General features: G+C 48.5%; 1 protein-coding gene across 1 annotated transcript in view; it reads right to left on the bottom strand.

The window, feature by feature from the left end:
• Positions 1–1,903: 1,903 nt before the first annotated feature.
• The window catches only part of MYO5C (myosin VC), an 80,335-nt gene continuing 67,749 nt past the window's right edge, over positions 1,904–14,489 (bottom strand). Inside the window, exons 35-41 of the mRNA XM_084754568.1 lie at positions 13,115–13,269; positions 11,957–12,046; positions 11,036–11,186; positions 9,547–9,829; positions 6,788–6,962; positions 6,301–6,381; positions 1,904–4,000 (exon numbers count right to left, since the gene is read on the bottom strand). Of these exons, the coding sequence (XP_084610694.1) occupies positions 3,848–4,000; positions 6,301–6,381; positions 6,788–6,962; positions 9,547–9,829; positions 11,036–11,186; positions 11,957–12,046; positions 13,115–13,269 (1,088 nt within the window). The 3' untranslated portion in view covers positions 1,904–3,847. The remainder of the gene's footprint in view (positions 4,001–6,300; positions 6,382–6,787; positions 6,963–9,546; positions 9,830–11,035; positions 11,187–11,956; positions 12,047–13,114; positions 13,270–14,489) is intronic.

Consider the following 14,489-nt stretch of genomic DNA (forward strand, 5'->3'; position numbering starts at 1 on the left):
CTGTGAGTTTGAGGCCAGCCTGGTCTACAAAGCGAGTCTAGGACAACCAAGGCTACACAGAGAAACCCTGTCTTGAAACCCTGCCCCCCCAAATGTCTCCTGCATTAAAAACACATAGGAGTGTTTGAAGCAGCATTGTTCTTAGGTAAACCACGGAAACAACTCAAAGACACGGTATGTCCACGAGGCAGGCTTGTTACTTAGCAGTAATGAAGAACGAAGCTCTGATTCTCATTGCAGGATGATGTGCAATGTAAACGTCTTGATGTGTAAGGAGTTTGACAGAAAGTTCACGTGGTACCATTACATGAGTCACATGACATGAGGTCACTGTCAGTTCAGCCAGAAAGTGGTACAACTACCATGGAGAACTGGGAGGACCTCTTAATGGGAAATAAACATATATAGAGAATTATTGGGTGATAGTGTGTGTGTGTGTGTGTGTGTGCGTGTGCATATGTGTGTGTGTGTGCATGTGTGCGTGTGTGTGTGTGTGTGTGTGTGTGTGTGTGTGTGTGTGTGCATCCCAGCAATTCTACTCCTTGGTATGTATTCAACAGAAATGTATACTTATTTCCTAAAACAAAAACAACCTAAGACTGTCATAACGACTTTGTTCACAAATAGCCCTGAGCTGGCTAGGTGAGGTGGTGCACACCTGTAATCCCAGCAGCCCGGGAGGCAGAGGCAGGGGGATCTCTGTGAGTTTGAGGCCATCCTGGTCTATAAACAGAGTCCAAGAAAGTCAAGCCTACACAGAGAAACCCTGCCTCAAACAAGCAAGCAAGCAAACAAACAAAAAAAAAAACCAAAAAAAAAAAAAAAAAAAAGCAAATAGCCCTGGGCTGGAAAAATCCGCATGTTCACCGGGAGTGGACTGTATTCGAAGGAGCAGAACGCAGTAAGCTGGGGCCGAGGCAGGAGCAGATGGACCCCACAGCCCCATCTTAGTGGCCCATCTGTCCCGCCAGCTGCACTTGGGGGCTTCGGTTGTTATACTGCAACTGGACCAATTTTGAAAACCAATTAACTTATTTTAAAGAAGCTTAATTTGTTTACTGACTCCAATGTTAACGGTTTTTTAAAAATCTCATCATGATGTTTGAAATAAAGTCATAAGGGTTGAAGAAAAATTAGAATACACATATTCAGAGTGATCAGAAATAAATTAAAAAACAAACAAACAAACAAACACTCGCTGCTGAGCACTCACCACAGAGGAATCCCTGTAACCTAGGTCTGTAAGAATCCAGACAGCACAACTGAGACAGGCAGCACAACTGAGACACAATCCAGACAGCACAATTGAGAGCCTAAGCTCCCTGAGGTAAAAGAGCACTTACCTTACTTACAGAGCAAGGAAGCCCTGGGCCGGCTGGGCAGCGTGGTTACTGCTGTGGTGTGAAGGTTTGAGCCACAGGTCACCTAATCTCTTTATCTGGAATTACAGCTCAGGGCCTGCCCCTCCCCATCTGCATCCCTCCCCATGCCATGCCACGCACCACGCACTAGCACTAGCACTAGCACTAGCACACACTCGCCTCTAGAGCCCTCTCAACTCCCTTCCTGGGCTCTTTTCTCTGCTCCCTGTAGGAGATTTGATTCATTTGACCTTCTGAATCGGCCTCTACTCCACAGAGCAAGCCTGACACCCCTGCCTTGTGTGGTGAGAGCATCTCTTCCTCATGCCTTTGCACAAGTAAGCAAGGCCATGGGACCAGGCGTGGTGGCGCATGCCTTTAATCCCAGCACTCAAGAGGCAGAGGCAGGTGGATCCCTGTGAGTTCGAGGCCAGACTAGTCTACAAAGCGAGTCCAGGACAGCCAAGGCTACACAGAGAAACCCTGTCTTGAAAAACAAAAAAACAAAATAAAACAAAAAAAACCCCAACCAACCAACCAAACAAACAAACAAACAAAAAGGCCATGGGGTAAGTGTCTTCCCCTTTCTCCTTTGTGTATAAACTTAATGGCATCCCTCAAGTCTCCTGCCTCCACACAAGGTCTGCTTCTACACTCGAACCCTTGCTCTCTCCACGGTACCTTGCCAACTCAGTTGCCTCCCAACCACCGTAGCATACAAATAAAATGTAAGATAAGATGGGGCCCAGCCCTCCAGGAACTCACAGGCCAGCAGAAGGCATGGCCCAAGGCCACTGGTGTACGACCCAGGGCATTCACAAGGAGTCCTCCTGGGGCAGAGGACAGGCGTAAGCACTCAGCAGAAAACCCAGCCAGCTCCATCCCGCAGTGACAGCTGGGGAGTCCCAGACACAGTCAGCACCCGTGACATGTGTGCCCCCTCAACGTCTACATGCATAGTTCAGGTGACGCACTGAATTGTGGGACTCTAACATCTTTTTGTCTGACCCTCAGGGCAGGACACAGAACGGTGCAGGGAAAAGACCGGTGGAAGGAGCTGCATCCGATTTGCTCAATAATTTATTTTATTAAAGTATTATAAAGTTCCATTTTCATAACTTGGGCACAGTTTGAAGAGGCAGCACACATTTGTAGGTGGTGCTACTTTATAATCTCCCTGTCTTTCCAGAGACCACCGTGCTGTGACGTCACAGCTACTGCTGTGGCTGTAGACTGGAGGGTGATCAGGCCACCTGGGGTGTGTAGTTTCTCTCAGCGATGGGCCAGGAGGGCTCATCCAAGGGCTCAGGATTCTGAAGGGAAGGAAAGCAGTGTGGGAGAGGAGTAGCCAGTTCTCACAAAACCAGGAAAAATTAGATTTCTCAAAAAGAAAACTTGCCCAAATCTTCAGTTTCTTTCATGAAGAAAAAATGAAAAAGCATATTAGAACAGTGATTAGATAGAAAGGAAAAAAAAAAACCCACTTACGTTGAACATGTGTACCTGTGTGTGCATGTGCATGTGTGGTGCTGGGGCCAAACCCAGGGCCAGCTCCTTTACCACTGAGCTCTGGCCCAGAGCTAAAACCTAGTTTTTAAAGAAAGAATTGCATTTAAAAAATTTAAATGAGAGATTTTAACAAATATGTTGGCTGATACAAGTTTTTAAAATTTCAGAAAAAAGATAAATGGCATAAAAGTAAGCTTTGAAAGTAAATTTGTTTTAAATAGATATATACATAAAATTCCTCCCCCCCCCCCGTCTCTTTTCTGAGATGGGGGTCTCACTCTGTAGTCCAAGCTGACACTGAACTTGGGATAATCCTCCTGTCTCATCTTCCTGAGTGCTGGTATTATAGATATGTGTCACTATATCCAGCTCTCAGACTGAATACTCTCTTTAAAATAAGGCATTATTATTATTATTATTTTATTTTTATTTATTTATTTGGTTTTTCGAGACAGGGTTTCTCTGTATAGCCTTGACTGTCCTGGACTCACTTTGTAGACCAGGCTGGCCTCAAACTCACACTGATGCATCTGCCTCTGCCTCCGGAGTGCTGGGATTAAAGGTGTGCGCCACCACGCCCAGCTAAACTAAAGCATTCTAAGGGAACAGTTTTCCTCTGTTCCAGTGGCCACGTAGGACTCTTTCCTGGAAGAGTTCCATGGACATCACCTGTGGCTTCATAAATATCTTTGGATTTCATGGGAACTTTAGAAACCTTGGGAGCCACGGTGACCCCAGATTTTACTCCTGTACGTGGGGCGGGGTCCCTGCCACAAAACAGAATAAACAAAGTTCCTGGGGACAAAACTGAGCCTTCAGGTCAGAAGCAGTACCCTTGGTGGAAGGCAGGCAAGGTGTGGGCTTTCCTCCTTAAACGGCAACCCATCACGATGCTAGCTCTGGCGAATAACGGGGGCACCCCCGCTGCTGGATCTGCACCCAGGGCTCCAGGGAACCCACGTCCATCTTTTCTCCAGCTACAGTCTCCGGAGAAAGCCGAGCTTGAAGCTGCTGGGGATCTCGATCATCTCCAGGGCGTGCGGTGAGGCGGTGAAGGGAAATGTGACTTGAAAAAGATACTTGGTGTCCAGCATCAACTGTGACGAGTCACCCCGGTTATTCAGGAGAGCCTGAGGTCAGAACCAAGGGGAGAGGTCAGGGAGCAGGCGCGTCTTGGCTCACCACCACTTGGAGGTCAAGAGCCAGGAAAACCCAACAGCTCTGTCTCCTCCAAGAAACCCCAGCAACCACCAGAGGTGACAACCAGGGTGTTGTAGCACAGCTCTGTGTGTGTGTTGGGGGGGGGGGCATGGGATAGCCTATCAGGGCGTCCGGTGCAGCTATCTCCCAGGAAATAGTCAAATAGTCACCCAATAGTTCACTCCAAAAGCCTGCTCCCTATAAGACAGGCTGATTGTAAATCTGACGTTACCCCTTATCAAAAATTACATTTATTCGTGTGTGTGTGTGTGTGTGTGTGTGTGTGTGTGTGTGTGTATAACTTGTGGGAGTCTGTTCTCCACCATACAGTGCTTCCATCATGAAGGTTCTAGGGGTCAAACTCAGACCTTTAGCTTGGCAGCGAGGACCTTCACCTGCTGAGCCATCTTACTGAGCCATTTTATTCTTCTGTATACATCAAGGACTAACTCTAAGCCCAGACATGACTGGATCTTACGTTTTACAGTTTTGTTTCGCTTTTTGTTCGGTTTTTCGAGGCAGGATTTCTCTGTGTAGCCTTGGCTGTCCTAGACTCGCTCTGTGGACCAGGCTGGCCTCGAACTCATAGCGATCCACCTGCCTCTGCCTCTTGAGTGCTGGGATTACAGGCGTGCACCACCGCACCCGGATAAGTGTTAAGATTTTATTGAATCCATTTGCTTCTTTATTCTCTGAAAATTATTTGGTGTCATGATTGCTTTCTCCTCTTACCTGCTGAGCCGGCTATCTAGCGCTTGCTTTCTATTCTTTACATTTTGAAACATTGCCAAGGTGGGGGCTGGAGAGATGGCTCAGAGGTTAAGAGCACTGTCTGATCTTCCAGAGGTCCTGAGTTCAATTCCCAGCACCCACATGGTGGCTCACAACCATCAGTACTGGCATCTGATGCCCTCTTCTGTCACGCAGATAGAGCGTTCATATACATAAAATAAATATTTTTTAAATTGCCAAGTGTGGTAGTGCACACCTTTATCCCAGTACTCAGAAGGCAGAGGCAGGTAGATCTCTGAGTTCAAGGCCAGCCTAATCTATAGCACACAGAAAAACCCTGTTGTGAAAAACCAATCAACCAAACATTTAAAGTTAAAAAATGTGTGTATCTCTGTTCCACATGTATGCAGTACCCACATAGTCCAAAAGGGGGCACCAGATTCCCAGGAGCTGGAGTTCCAGGCAATTGTAGGTCTCAGGACATGGATGCTGGGAACTGAACTTGTGTCCTTTGTGAGGGCAGCGAGCGCTTTTAACTGCTGAGTCATTTCTTCACACTTACATTATATTTTTTAATAAATCTGAGGAGTCCAAGGAGCTTTTGTATATGTGGGTCTAGCTAGTGATGTTTTTAAAAACCATATTAGTAACTTAAACAATATTTAAATAATAATAAACTTGTTAAAAGGAACACAACATTTTGTTGAAAAACAGCTAAATTTTGATAATGAAAAACAAAAACAGAAATGAAGAGGCAACACAGCGAGAAGCAGGACAGTTCTCTGGTCTGAGGACCTCTCAGTGTCCTACCTGCTGAGAGACGTGTGTGGGATGCCTGCTCTGCCTTCCGGGTGCTGAGGCAAACTGCTCTGGATTGAGTATGAAGGAGCTTTCCCTCACACAGGCACAGCTCCGCAAAAAGCAAAGGTTTCACAGGCTCCTGGAAGGGTCTCCAGGGCCCCCCAAGATCCACCTCATTTACTGGGGAGAGAAACTCTGGGAATGATCACAGAAAACTGGGGTCTGCAGGTCTGTTTCCCTTGTGCCCTGCCTGTGCACCGGCTCTCAACACCAGCTGGTGAGTGATGTGGCTCAGCGGGTACAGGCGCTTGCTGCCAAGCCTGACTGCCCTGAGTTCAATCCCAGGGACCCACAGGATGCAGAGAGAGAGAGAACTGACTCCTGTAAGCTGTCCTCTGACCTCTATTCCACACTGTGCCCTGCAGGTACACACACTGTGGGGTGCATGTGTTTGTACCCCCCCCCCAAAAACAAACTGTCTTTAAAATCAAATTTTAAAAAGGGGATGTGAGTGAAGGTCAGGTCTTGGCTTATGTGTTTCTAGTCCCTTCCCATTAGGACCAGCACGAGTGAGAATCCACCCGCTGTCTTTGGGCTGGTGTCGCACATGCTTGGCGACCGCACCGTGTTAACTGAACATCAGGTTCTTACAGTGTGCATTGGAGGTCAGGTCAACACGCCGACACACAGACCTCACCTGCACTTTTCGAACGAAGGAGGGAGTGACCCTTTTCTCGAAGTCATCGATGGGTGTGTATGAATTGAGGATCTTTATGATCTGCGAACATTACAAAGCAGGGAATCAGACCAAGAAAAACAGCCAACGGTTATGGACAATTAGGAGGCTTTGGGACGCACGGGTGGTTCTTTTATAGTATAATTTGTGTCTGGAGCCAAGTGTTGTCTATTCCCAAGAGACCCGAAAACAGCACAGGGTACAGAGTGGAGCACGGACCACACAGTCAGAGAGCAGTGAGGGACGCTCCCAGCTGCACCCCACCCCCCACCCCGCCTTTAGTACACATATACATATTTATAACCTTGAAGTCTGCAATCAGTATCCACCAAAGAGTTATCAGGAAAAAGAGGAGAAGTCACACAGCGGCACCACGCAGGCCGCTACGCTGGGCCAGGGAACGCCTCGGGATCTCCCCTCCAAGGAAGGTCCAGCCGGCTCAGCTCACCTGCACGGCGGACAGGGAGGTGCAGCATTCGGAGATCTCCTTGGCGTCGCTGTCTGTGGTCTTCTTGACCTGGAGCAGCCAGGCTGCCTGGGAGAGGGGCTCCAAAGTCTCCTTGGCTAAACTGTTCTGCAAGTTCTTATCTTTAAGCCACTCTTCTAAGAAGCTGATGTTGCACCTAGGAAGAAGCCAGAGGATGCTTCAGGAACGAGTGTCAAGTCCCCTCGGTGCGTCCTGGAGCCTGGCGGAGCTCGCTGTACCGGCTCGAGGAAAACAGGAGGGGATGGGCTAGAAGACAACGTTCCGGGCCGCCGCCACCGCCGCCGCCACCGCCGCCGCCGCCGCCACCACCACCATCTTCAAGACAGCTGTGACGTGACAGGACAGTGTCAAAAGCCCTGTACGGTGGGGGAAATGCTTAACACACCCCTTAACACGATGTTGATTCTAAATGGGTAGTGAAAACATAAGTAAGGGTACTTTGATTCCCAGAGCAACCACAAAACAACAACAACAAAACAAACAAACAAACAAACAAAAGCCATTAAAAAGTAAATTAGAAAGATAACAAAATGTCCCAGTGACACCAAAAAAAAGGCAGAAAAGGGGAATCAGAGAAACAAAAACCAGGAGGGGAAATAGTAAGTAGAATAGCAGGGTCTGGAGAGAGGGCGAGGGCTCAGAGGACTGTCTGCTGTTGCAGAGGGGACCGCAGCCCAGTTCCCAACGTGCTGGGAGCCTCACAACTGCCTATAACTCCAACTCCAGGGGCTCTGCCTCTGGGATCTGTAGACACTGCATCCATGCATACATTACCCCCCACACATGCACATAATTGAAAAACAATAAAAATAAATTGCAAGAAAGAAAACAGCACAGTAAATAAATCTAAACACATAATGAATTATATTAAGTTAAAACAGTCTAAATTCTTCGATTAAGAAGCACACATGGTCAGAGTAGAATAAAAAAAAAGAAAGAAAACATGACCTGGGCTGGAGAAACAGCTCAGCAGTTAAGTTTGGGTCCCAGCACCCACAGCAGGCAACTCACAATCACCTAATCTTCCCACTCTCAACCTTCCTAATGCTGCGGCCCTTTAATAATGTTCCTCATGTTGTGGTGATTCCTCTACCAGAAAATTATCTTGTGGCTATTTCATAACTAATTTTGCTACTGTTATGAATCGTAATGTAAATGTTCTATATGTGACCACTGTGAAAAGGAGCATGACCCACCAGTTGAGAACCTCTGCTCTGGAGGAATCTGATGCCCCCTCCTGGCCTCTTTGGGTACTGCACTGACATATCCATAGTCCCTCATACAGTAATTTTAAAACAAAGTCTTAAAACCAAAACAACAAGACACACACTCATGTGGGGATATCTACAGGACACTCACCTCAAATATGCTGCAGGCATGTTAAAAGTAAATAAATAGAAAGTATGTTATGGAAATATTAATCAAATAAATCTGGAGTGGCTATAATAAATTTAAAGATTTCCAGAAAAGAAAATTACTAGGAAGGGATAGTAGCACATGACGTAATGGCAAGGCGGCCAGGTCACCCGGGGCGCTTGTGCTGCCATCTGTCCCCTTAGTCCCTGTGACTGCAATGGGATTAAACTAGACAACAGACAGGTGCCAGGCCAGGGTAGCATCACAGGTGTGCACAAGGTGCGATGCTGGGGACGGGACCTAGGGCTTTGCGTATGCCAGGCAAGCGCTACCGACTGAGAGTCTCTCAGCCCACTGCCCTGTCTTTCAGTGGAGGCTTGTTCCAGCTCACAGCCATCTGCGTAGATGTGAAATGGGCAGAGGTTTTTATCCTCTGTCAACCAAGAGAGAAGATCTGCCCAGGCTGGCGCTTTTGGGTTCCCCTCTGTGCCTAACACCTACAGTGAGGTGCCGTGGGATTTTGTCCATGTGGTTTATGAGAAATCTAACTCCAAATTTCACGAGTGCTAAGAAGGCATGATGGGTCCTTTGCAGGTATTTCTTGGCTTGATAAACTTTGTCACCTCCCTCAGATCACAGCCCACACCTGTGGTCACTTCGCCAAGCTCTCATAGCACACCAAACAGAGAGAGGGGAGGGGGAGGGGCCACTCCTTTGTCTTCATTCGGCTTATGCTTGGGATGCTCCTTTTTCTCAACCTCCCGTCATGCGTGTTGACTCATCTCTTTGGTTTCCTCAGTGCACCTGTCCTCACCTGCTTGTGACTAAATAATTGATGTCTTGGACTACTACTTAGCCGTTTTGAGTCTCTCAGCATCTTATTGGAGTCTCTCTCTCTCCCTTTCCCTCCCTCCCTCCCTCCCTCCCTCCCTCTCTCTCTCTTTTTGTGGGGGTGGGGGGTGTTTTAAGACAAGGTTTCTCTGTATTAGCCTTGGCTGTCCTGGAGTAGCTTTGTAGACCAGGCTGGCCTCGAACTCACAGCGATCTGCCTGCCTCTGCCTCCCGAGTGTTGGGATTAAAGGCGTGCGCCACTGACAGGAGCAGATAACTGATACTGCTATGTGTATGATAACCTTGGATACTAATCCAGTTCTCTCAGGCTAGAGTTGGCAGTGGATCATGGAGGCGCTGGTGTGGAGCCACCAACAAACTGACACTCAGGAGGCTCGGGGGGTGAGGGTGCTTGGATGCATCCCGGGAAAGACAGGGAGAGTCTTGCACTTGGTCTTCCTGGGGCACTCCTTCCTGCTGGCCTCTGGGGGTGACATGCAGGGTGGGGGGGGGCATGGCTTGTGGGTGTTTACCTGATTTGCATCCCTTTCCTGCAGGAGCACATGTCCTTGCGCAGGAGAAGGCTGTTGAGCGTCACCGCCCCGATCAGGTAGAACAGCTGCTTGACCACCTGCCTCACGAGCTCCGGGTCCAGGCCGTTCTGACACATGGTGCTGTAGAAGTAGCTCAGCTGCTGCAGGACTGACGTCATGGTGTAGGCATCCGTGTCATCGATGCTGGATGAGCGCTTCCGGAAACCGGTGGGCTTCAGGCTGGAAATGCCCTGCAGACTCTCATACTCCAGCATGCCTGGCACTGCCGGGAGGGTGGAAGGCTTCTTACACAGGTGGTCGGCCAGGGCGCGCGCCCCCTAACCTCATGTGTCTGTTTCTCATAGTTAGTGGGCGTAGTTGTGATAAAGCGCAGCGGTTAATCTTGGTTACGAGCTCCATGGGATTTAGAACCACCTAGGAGACAAACTTTTGGGCCTGTCTGTGAGGGATTTTTCTAGAATTGGGTAAATGAGGTGGGCAACCCCACCCCAAGTGTTGGTCAGTCACATTCATACACTGGTGTCCTGGACCAAATAAAAGGGAAAAAAGCTGCCTGTGCTCAGGTGACCATCCTCTCTGCTTCCTCACTGGGCATGAGATTTGGCCAGCTGCCTCAAGGTCCGGCCAGTGGCCACTGTGACCTTGGTGGACTGTTTCCTTAATCTGTAAGCTGAAATAAACTCGTCCTTATGTTTCTTTTGGCATAGAAACAAAAACTACTAATATTGAAAAAAAAAAAGAGAACTGAGTATATTGGGGTACCAGAGTATGCTAGGACCTGGACCACAGTTTACAGAAGGGCAGGTAGGTGTACTTCCTGGAGGCTTAAAACAGGGTCCCCAGGGGAAAGCGATCTAGCTAACAGTAAGGAGCTCAGGGTTTGGGAGTCATCAAAGCTTGAGGTATTTAAGTGTCAGAGAGCAGAGTAAAGCATACACAAACGTGGATAGGATTTGAGGATTTCAGAAATACTTGGTGTGACCCCACAAGAACGCAAAATGACACATAAAATGAATAATGTAAGTTCTCTACAGGGTTTCTTCGGGGAAAGGCATCCTTACTCAAAGAAAATGGCCGACTGTGTGTCATTATTTATGGGTCACCCACAGCAGGAGTTAAAAGGTAACCATTTATGGTGATTATGTTTTCTAGCTATGCTATTTATAATCACATATACCACCTACAAAATTTTTACTTTAAAAAGTCTCTTGGGCTGGGATTGGAGCTCGGGTGGTAGAATGCTTGCCTAGCATGCATGAAGTCTTGGTTTGACTTTTCAGTACTAAGTGAAACCAGGCACTGTGGCACATGCCTGTAATCCCTGCACCCAGGAGACACAGGCAGAGGAATCCTGAGTTCAAGACCTGCCTTGGCTATAGTTACATATCAAGTTCAAGGCCAGCCGAGGCTACAGGAGGCTCTGTCTCAAAACAGAGAGACAGCTTCAGTGTCAGCACTTCTCTCTTACCTATTATTGGCTGGATGTCCTTTTCCATCACAGTGATGAACTGATGATAAATCCGTATTGCCACGTCACTCAGAATCTGCCTGTACTCTGTGAGATCAAAATTGTCCAAGCAGTTCTTATTCTGCTGTGGGCTGTTAAACTTCATGAACTCCTGAAAGCAATTCGCGCATAAACATGAGTGACCTGTGCACAAGAAGGAAGCTGAAATACTGTCCATACTAAAGATGTTATAATCAGCACCTAGGATAATTTCTGTAGCTTAAAACTTAATGTCTACTTTTAAATGAGTTTTTCTAGTTTATTTCGTGTGACAAAAAAAAAAAAAAAAAGCAATTTACTGCATGATGTCAGTCAATTACAGCACTGCTCCTGAGGCAAAGACCTATAGAAGCAGACCCCCAATGTCCTGCTTTGGCCTCTGCACATGGAATAAAAATACCCTAAAAGTCACTTGTTCTAATTCAGTGAAAAATGCCCCAAGTGAAGTTTGAAGGAGAACATTTCACAATGTCAGTTCCTGGAAGGAGGTTGGGATGCACGGGTCATCTGTTTATGGATTATGAGAGAACAGGGTCCTCTAGAGAAAACAGTTCGCAAAGACAAAGCAGAGGTTCTGTCTTGGGTCTTAATACTGAAATCCACAGAATGTCGCCAGCAGGAGGAAACAGGACACTCTCATCTGCTGACTTGACAGCTTGTGAACCAAAGCCTCACACTAAAGCCCAAGGTCTGCACTTCCCAGAGTCCCCAGCGTGAGGTAACAGCCAGGCACACAGCAAGGGGAAGCAGATTGGCAAGCTAGCCGGCGGCGCAGAGGCCGCGTGGGCTGGGGAGTGGGCATCGTGGTTACTGACGCTGCCTTTGCGAGCCGGATCGTGAGGTGGCCCCAGGATGCCACCAGCAGGACGGGGTGCACCGTACCTCTTCTCCACTGTACTGCTTCAAGCAGTTGAGGAAATGGCAAGTGTTGGAAAGCCAGAAGGACAGCATCTCCAAATCTTCAAAGTGTTCCTTAGACAAGAGAAGACAGTGTCGGGTGGGCACGGTGACACACACCTTTCTCCCCGGCACTCGGGAGGCAGAGGATGGTAGATCTCCAAGTCTGAGGTCAGTCTGGGTGGGCTACACAGCGAAACCCTGTGCCAGCAAACGTCAGACTAAGCTTAGCTGCTGACTTCTGTGCGGCTGGAGCACGTGGCCAGCTGTGGCTTGTTTAACTACCCAGTCACCCTGATGTGACAGACAGGGAGGGGCATTCGGCAGGCTGACTAGAGTCTGGGGTCCCAAGTAACTGTGTGGAGCAGAGCCACCCTCCGACCTGGATGAGTCGCGATGGGGGGAGTGAGGACCACACACACAGGCTCTCCATCTTCTTCAACACACTGCGTATTGGGGAGTGGGGCTGGGGTGGGGTGGGAGGTGTCTCAGCGACAGTGTTTTAACCTTACAAAGTCACCGACCTAAGAGGCACGTGGTTCTTCTTTTTTTTTTTTTTCTGGACCAGGAAAAACAGCTATAAAAACATTTTAATTAAAAAATTAATTACATATATGGGTGTTTTATTTCCATATGTGTCTATGCACCATGTGTGCACAGTGTCCATGGAGGTAAAAAAAAAAAAGGGGGGGGGGAGCATTGGACCCCCTGACACTGGAGTTATGGATGGTTATGAGCTTCTTGTGTGGGTTCTGGGAATCAAACCCAGAACCTCTGTGAGAACATCCAGAGCTCTTAACCACTGAGCTCTCTCTCTCCAGGCCCAATAATAATGTTTTAGGAAGGAGAGTAAAATACTTGCCAATGGAAGAGATGCATAGTTTTCCAGTTTCCCATCCCCTTTACCGCTACACTGATGGAGCACATATCCCTTACACACGAGGGCATGGGAAGGGGAGGAGGGTGACTTCCAGCTGTACCCGCTCCATAAGTCTTTGATGGCCACTGGCAGAGCCTTGCCCACCTGTCTTTCCTTAGGAGCTTGGCTTCTTCAGGGAAGAAGGGCCAAGGGTGGACAAAGACTGGGGGTCTGTCCTTTCCCAGAACTGTTTCCAAAGCAGGTACCACGCCTAGGGCCCCTACCTTAACCACGTGCTTGATGCCGCTGATGGCACTGTTCATGAGCGATTTGAGCATGCTGGCATCGTTCAGGGAGTCAGCATATCGCACGCACATGAACAGGATATGAGCTGGCAGTCCCGGGATCATGTTCACGACCACGCCTCGGGGCTTCAGGTCTGCACGGGGAAAGAAACACAGCTCTCAGCTGCTGGTAAGCCCTCCTCCTGTGGCTGCTGGTGGGAGGGGGCACAGGACGGGAGGCTGCGGTGGGGTGGGGTGGGATGTGACCTGGGTGGAGCCTGCGAGCACAGGTGTGTCTTCTGGCTGAGAAAGCCAATCTGGGTTCTTACTTGGCAAAAGTACATGAGGGCCACTGGCTCCCCTCACATCTCTTTGTAAAGTGCTTCCACTTTTTTTTTAATTAAAAAAAAAAAGATGTATTTATTATTATGTATAGTGCTCTGCCTGCATGTACACCTGCAGGCCAGAAGAGGGCGTCAGACCACATTATACATGGTTGTGAGCCACCATATGGTTGCTGGGAATTGGAACTTAGTGCTCTTAACCTCTGAGCCATCTCTCCAGCCCAGTGCTTCCACTTTTAGGAGGCCAGACAGGAGAAAAGAAGTTGTAATTTCCCCTGGAGAGAAGGCTCTAGACATTGGATCCCCAATATAAGAAAGGAACCCAAGCCTCAGGTACCTCACCCCAATCTCTTTGATAAGGATGAGAGCAATCTCAAGTCCCAGGAAGCTGCCTTAAGTAGAGACACTAGAGGCCTGCAGTACTGCAGAGGGGACAAGTGGCCTCGGGATAGGAGATGTCAGAGAGGGACTGGAGAGATGCTCAGAGGTTAAGAGCACTGGCTGCTCTTGCAGAGGACCCGGTTCTGTTCCCAGCACCCATGGTGGCTCACGATCATATCTGGCACCCTTTCTCGGCCTCCACGAACACTGAGAACCCACATGGCGCACATTCACACACATATACATGCAGGTAGACACTCATACACACCAGATAAATAAATCAGTCTTTTAAAGAGCGAGGCCTTGGAGAGAAAGAGTGTGGATGAAGAGGGAAACCACGCAGGGAAGCATAGGAAACGACAGCAGCGCCTTCCTGTGGCTGAGCTAAGACAACCACAGAGACAGGGCCCTCCGTGTCCAGGTGGGGAGGGCGTTGTAGGCCTTAGATCTGGAATGTCTCTTAAACCTATGTTCCGAATGCTTGTTTCCCAACTAGTGGTGCTATTTTGAGAGGCGGGTACCTGGTGAAATTAGGTCATTAGGGTGGGCCTTCAAAGAAGGACCCTGGTCCCTGCTGCTGTCTCTGTCTCCAGCTGCTGTGATGTAGACAGATTTCACCACCCACTCTTAGCACCAGGAACTCAGCTGGC

Source organism: Acomys minous, assembly GCF_964271855.1.
Source record: "Acomys minous genome assembly, chromosome: 13".
NCBI lineage: Eukaryota > Metazoa > Chordata > Mammalia > Rodentia > Muridae > Acomys > Acomys minous.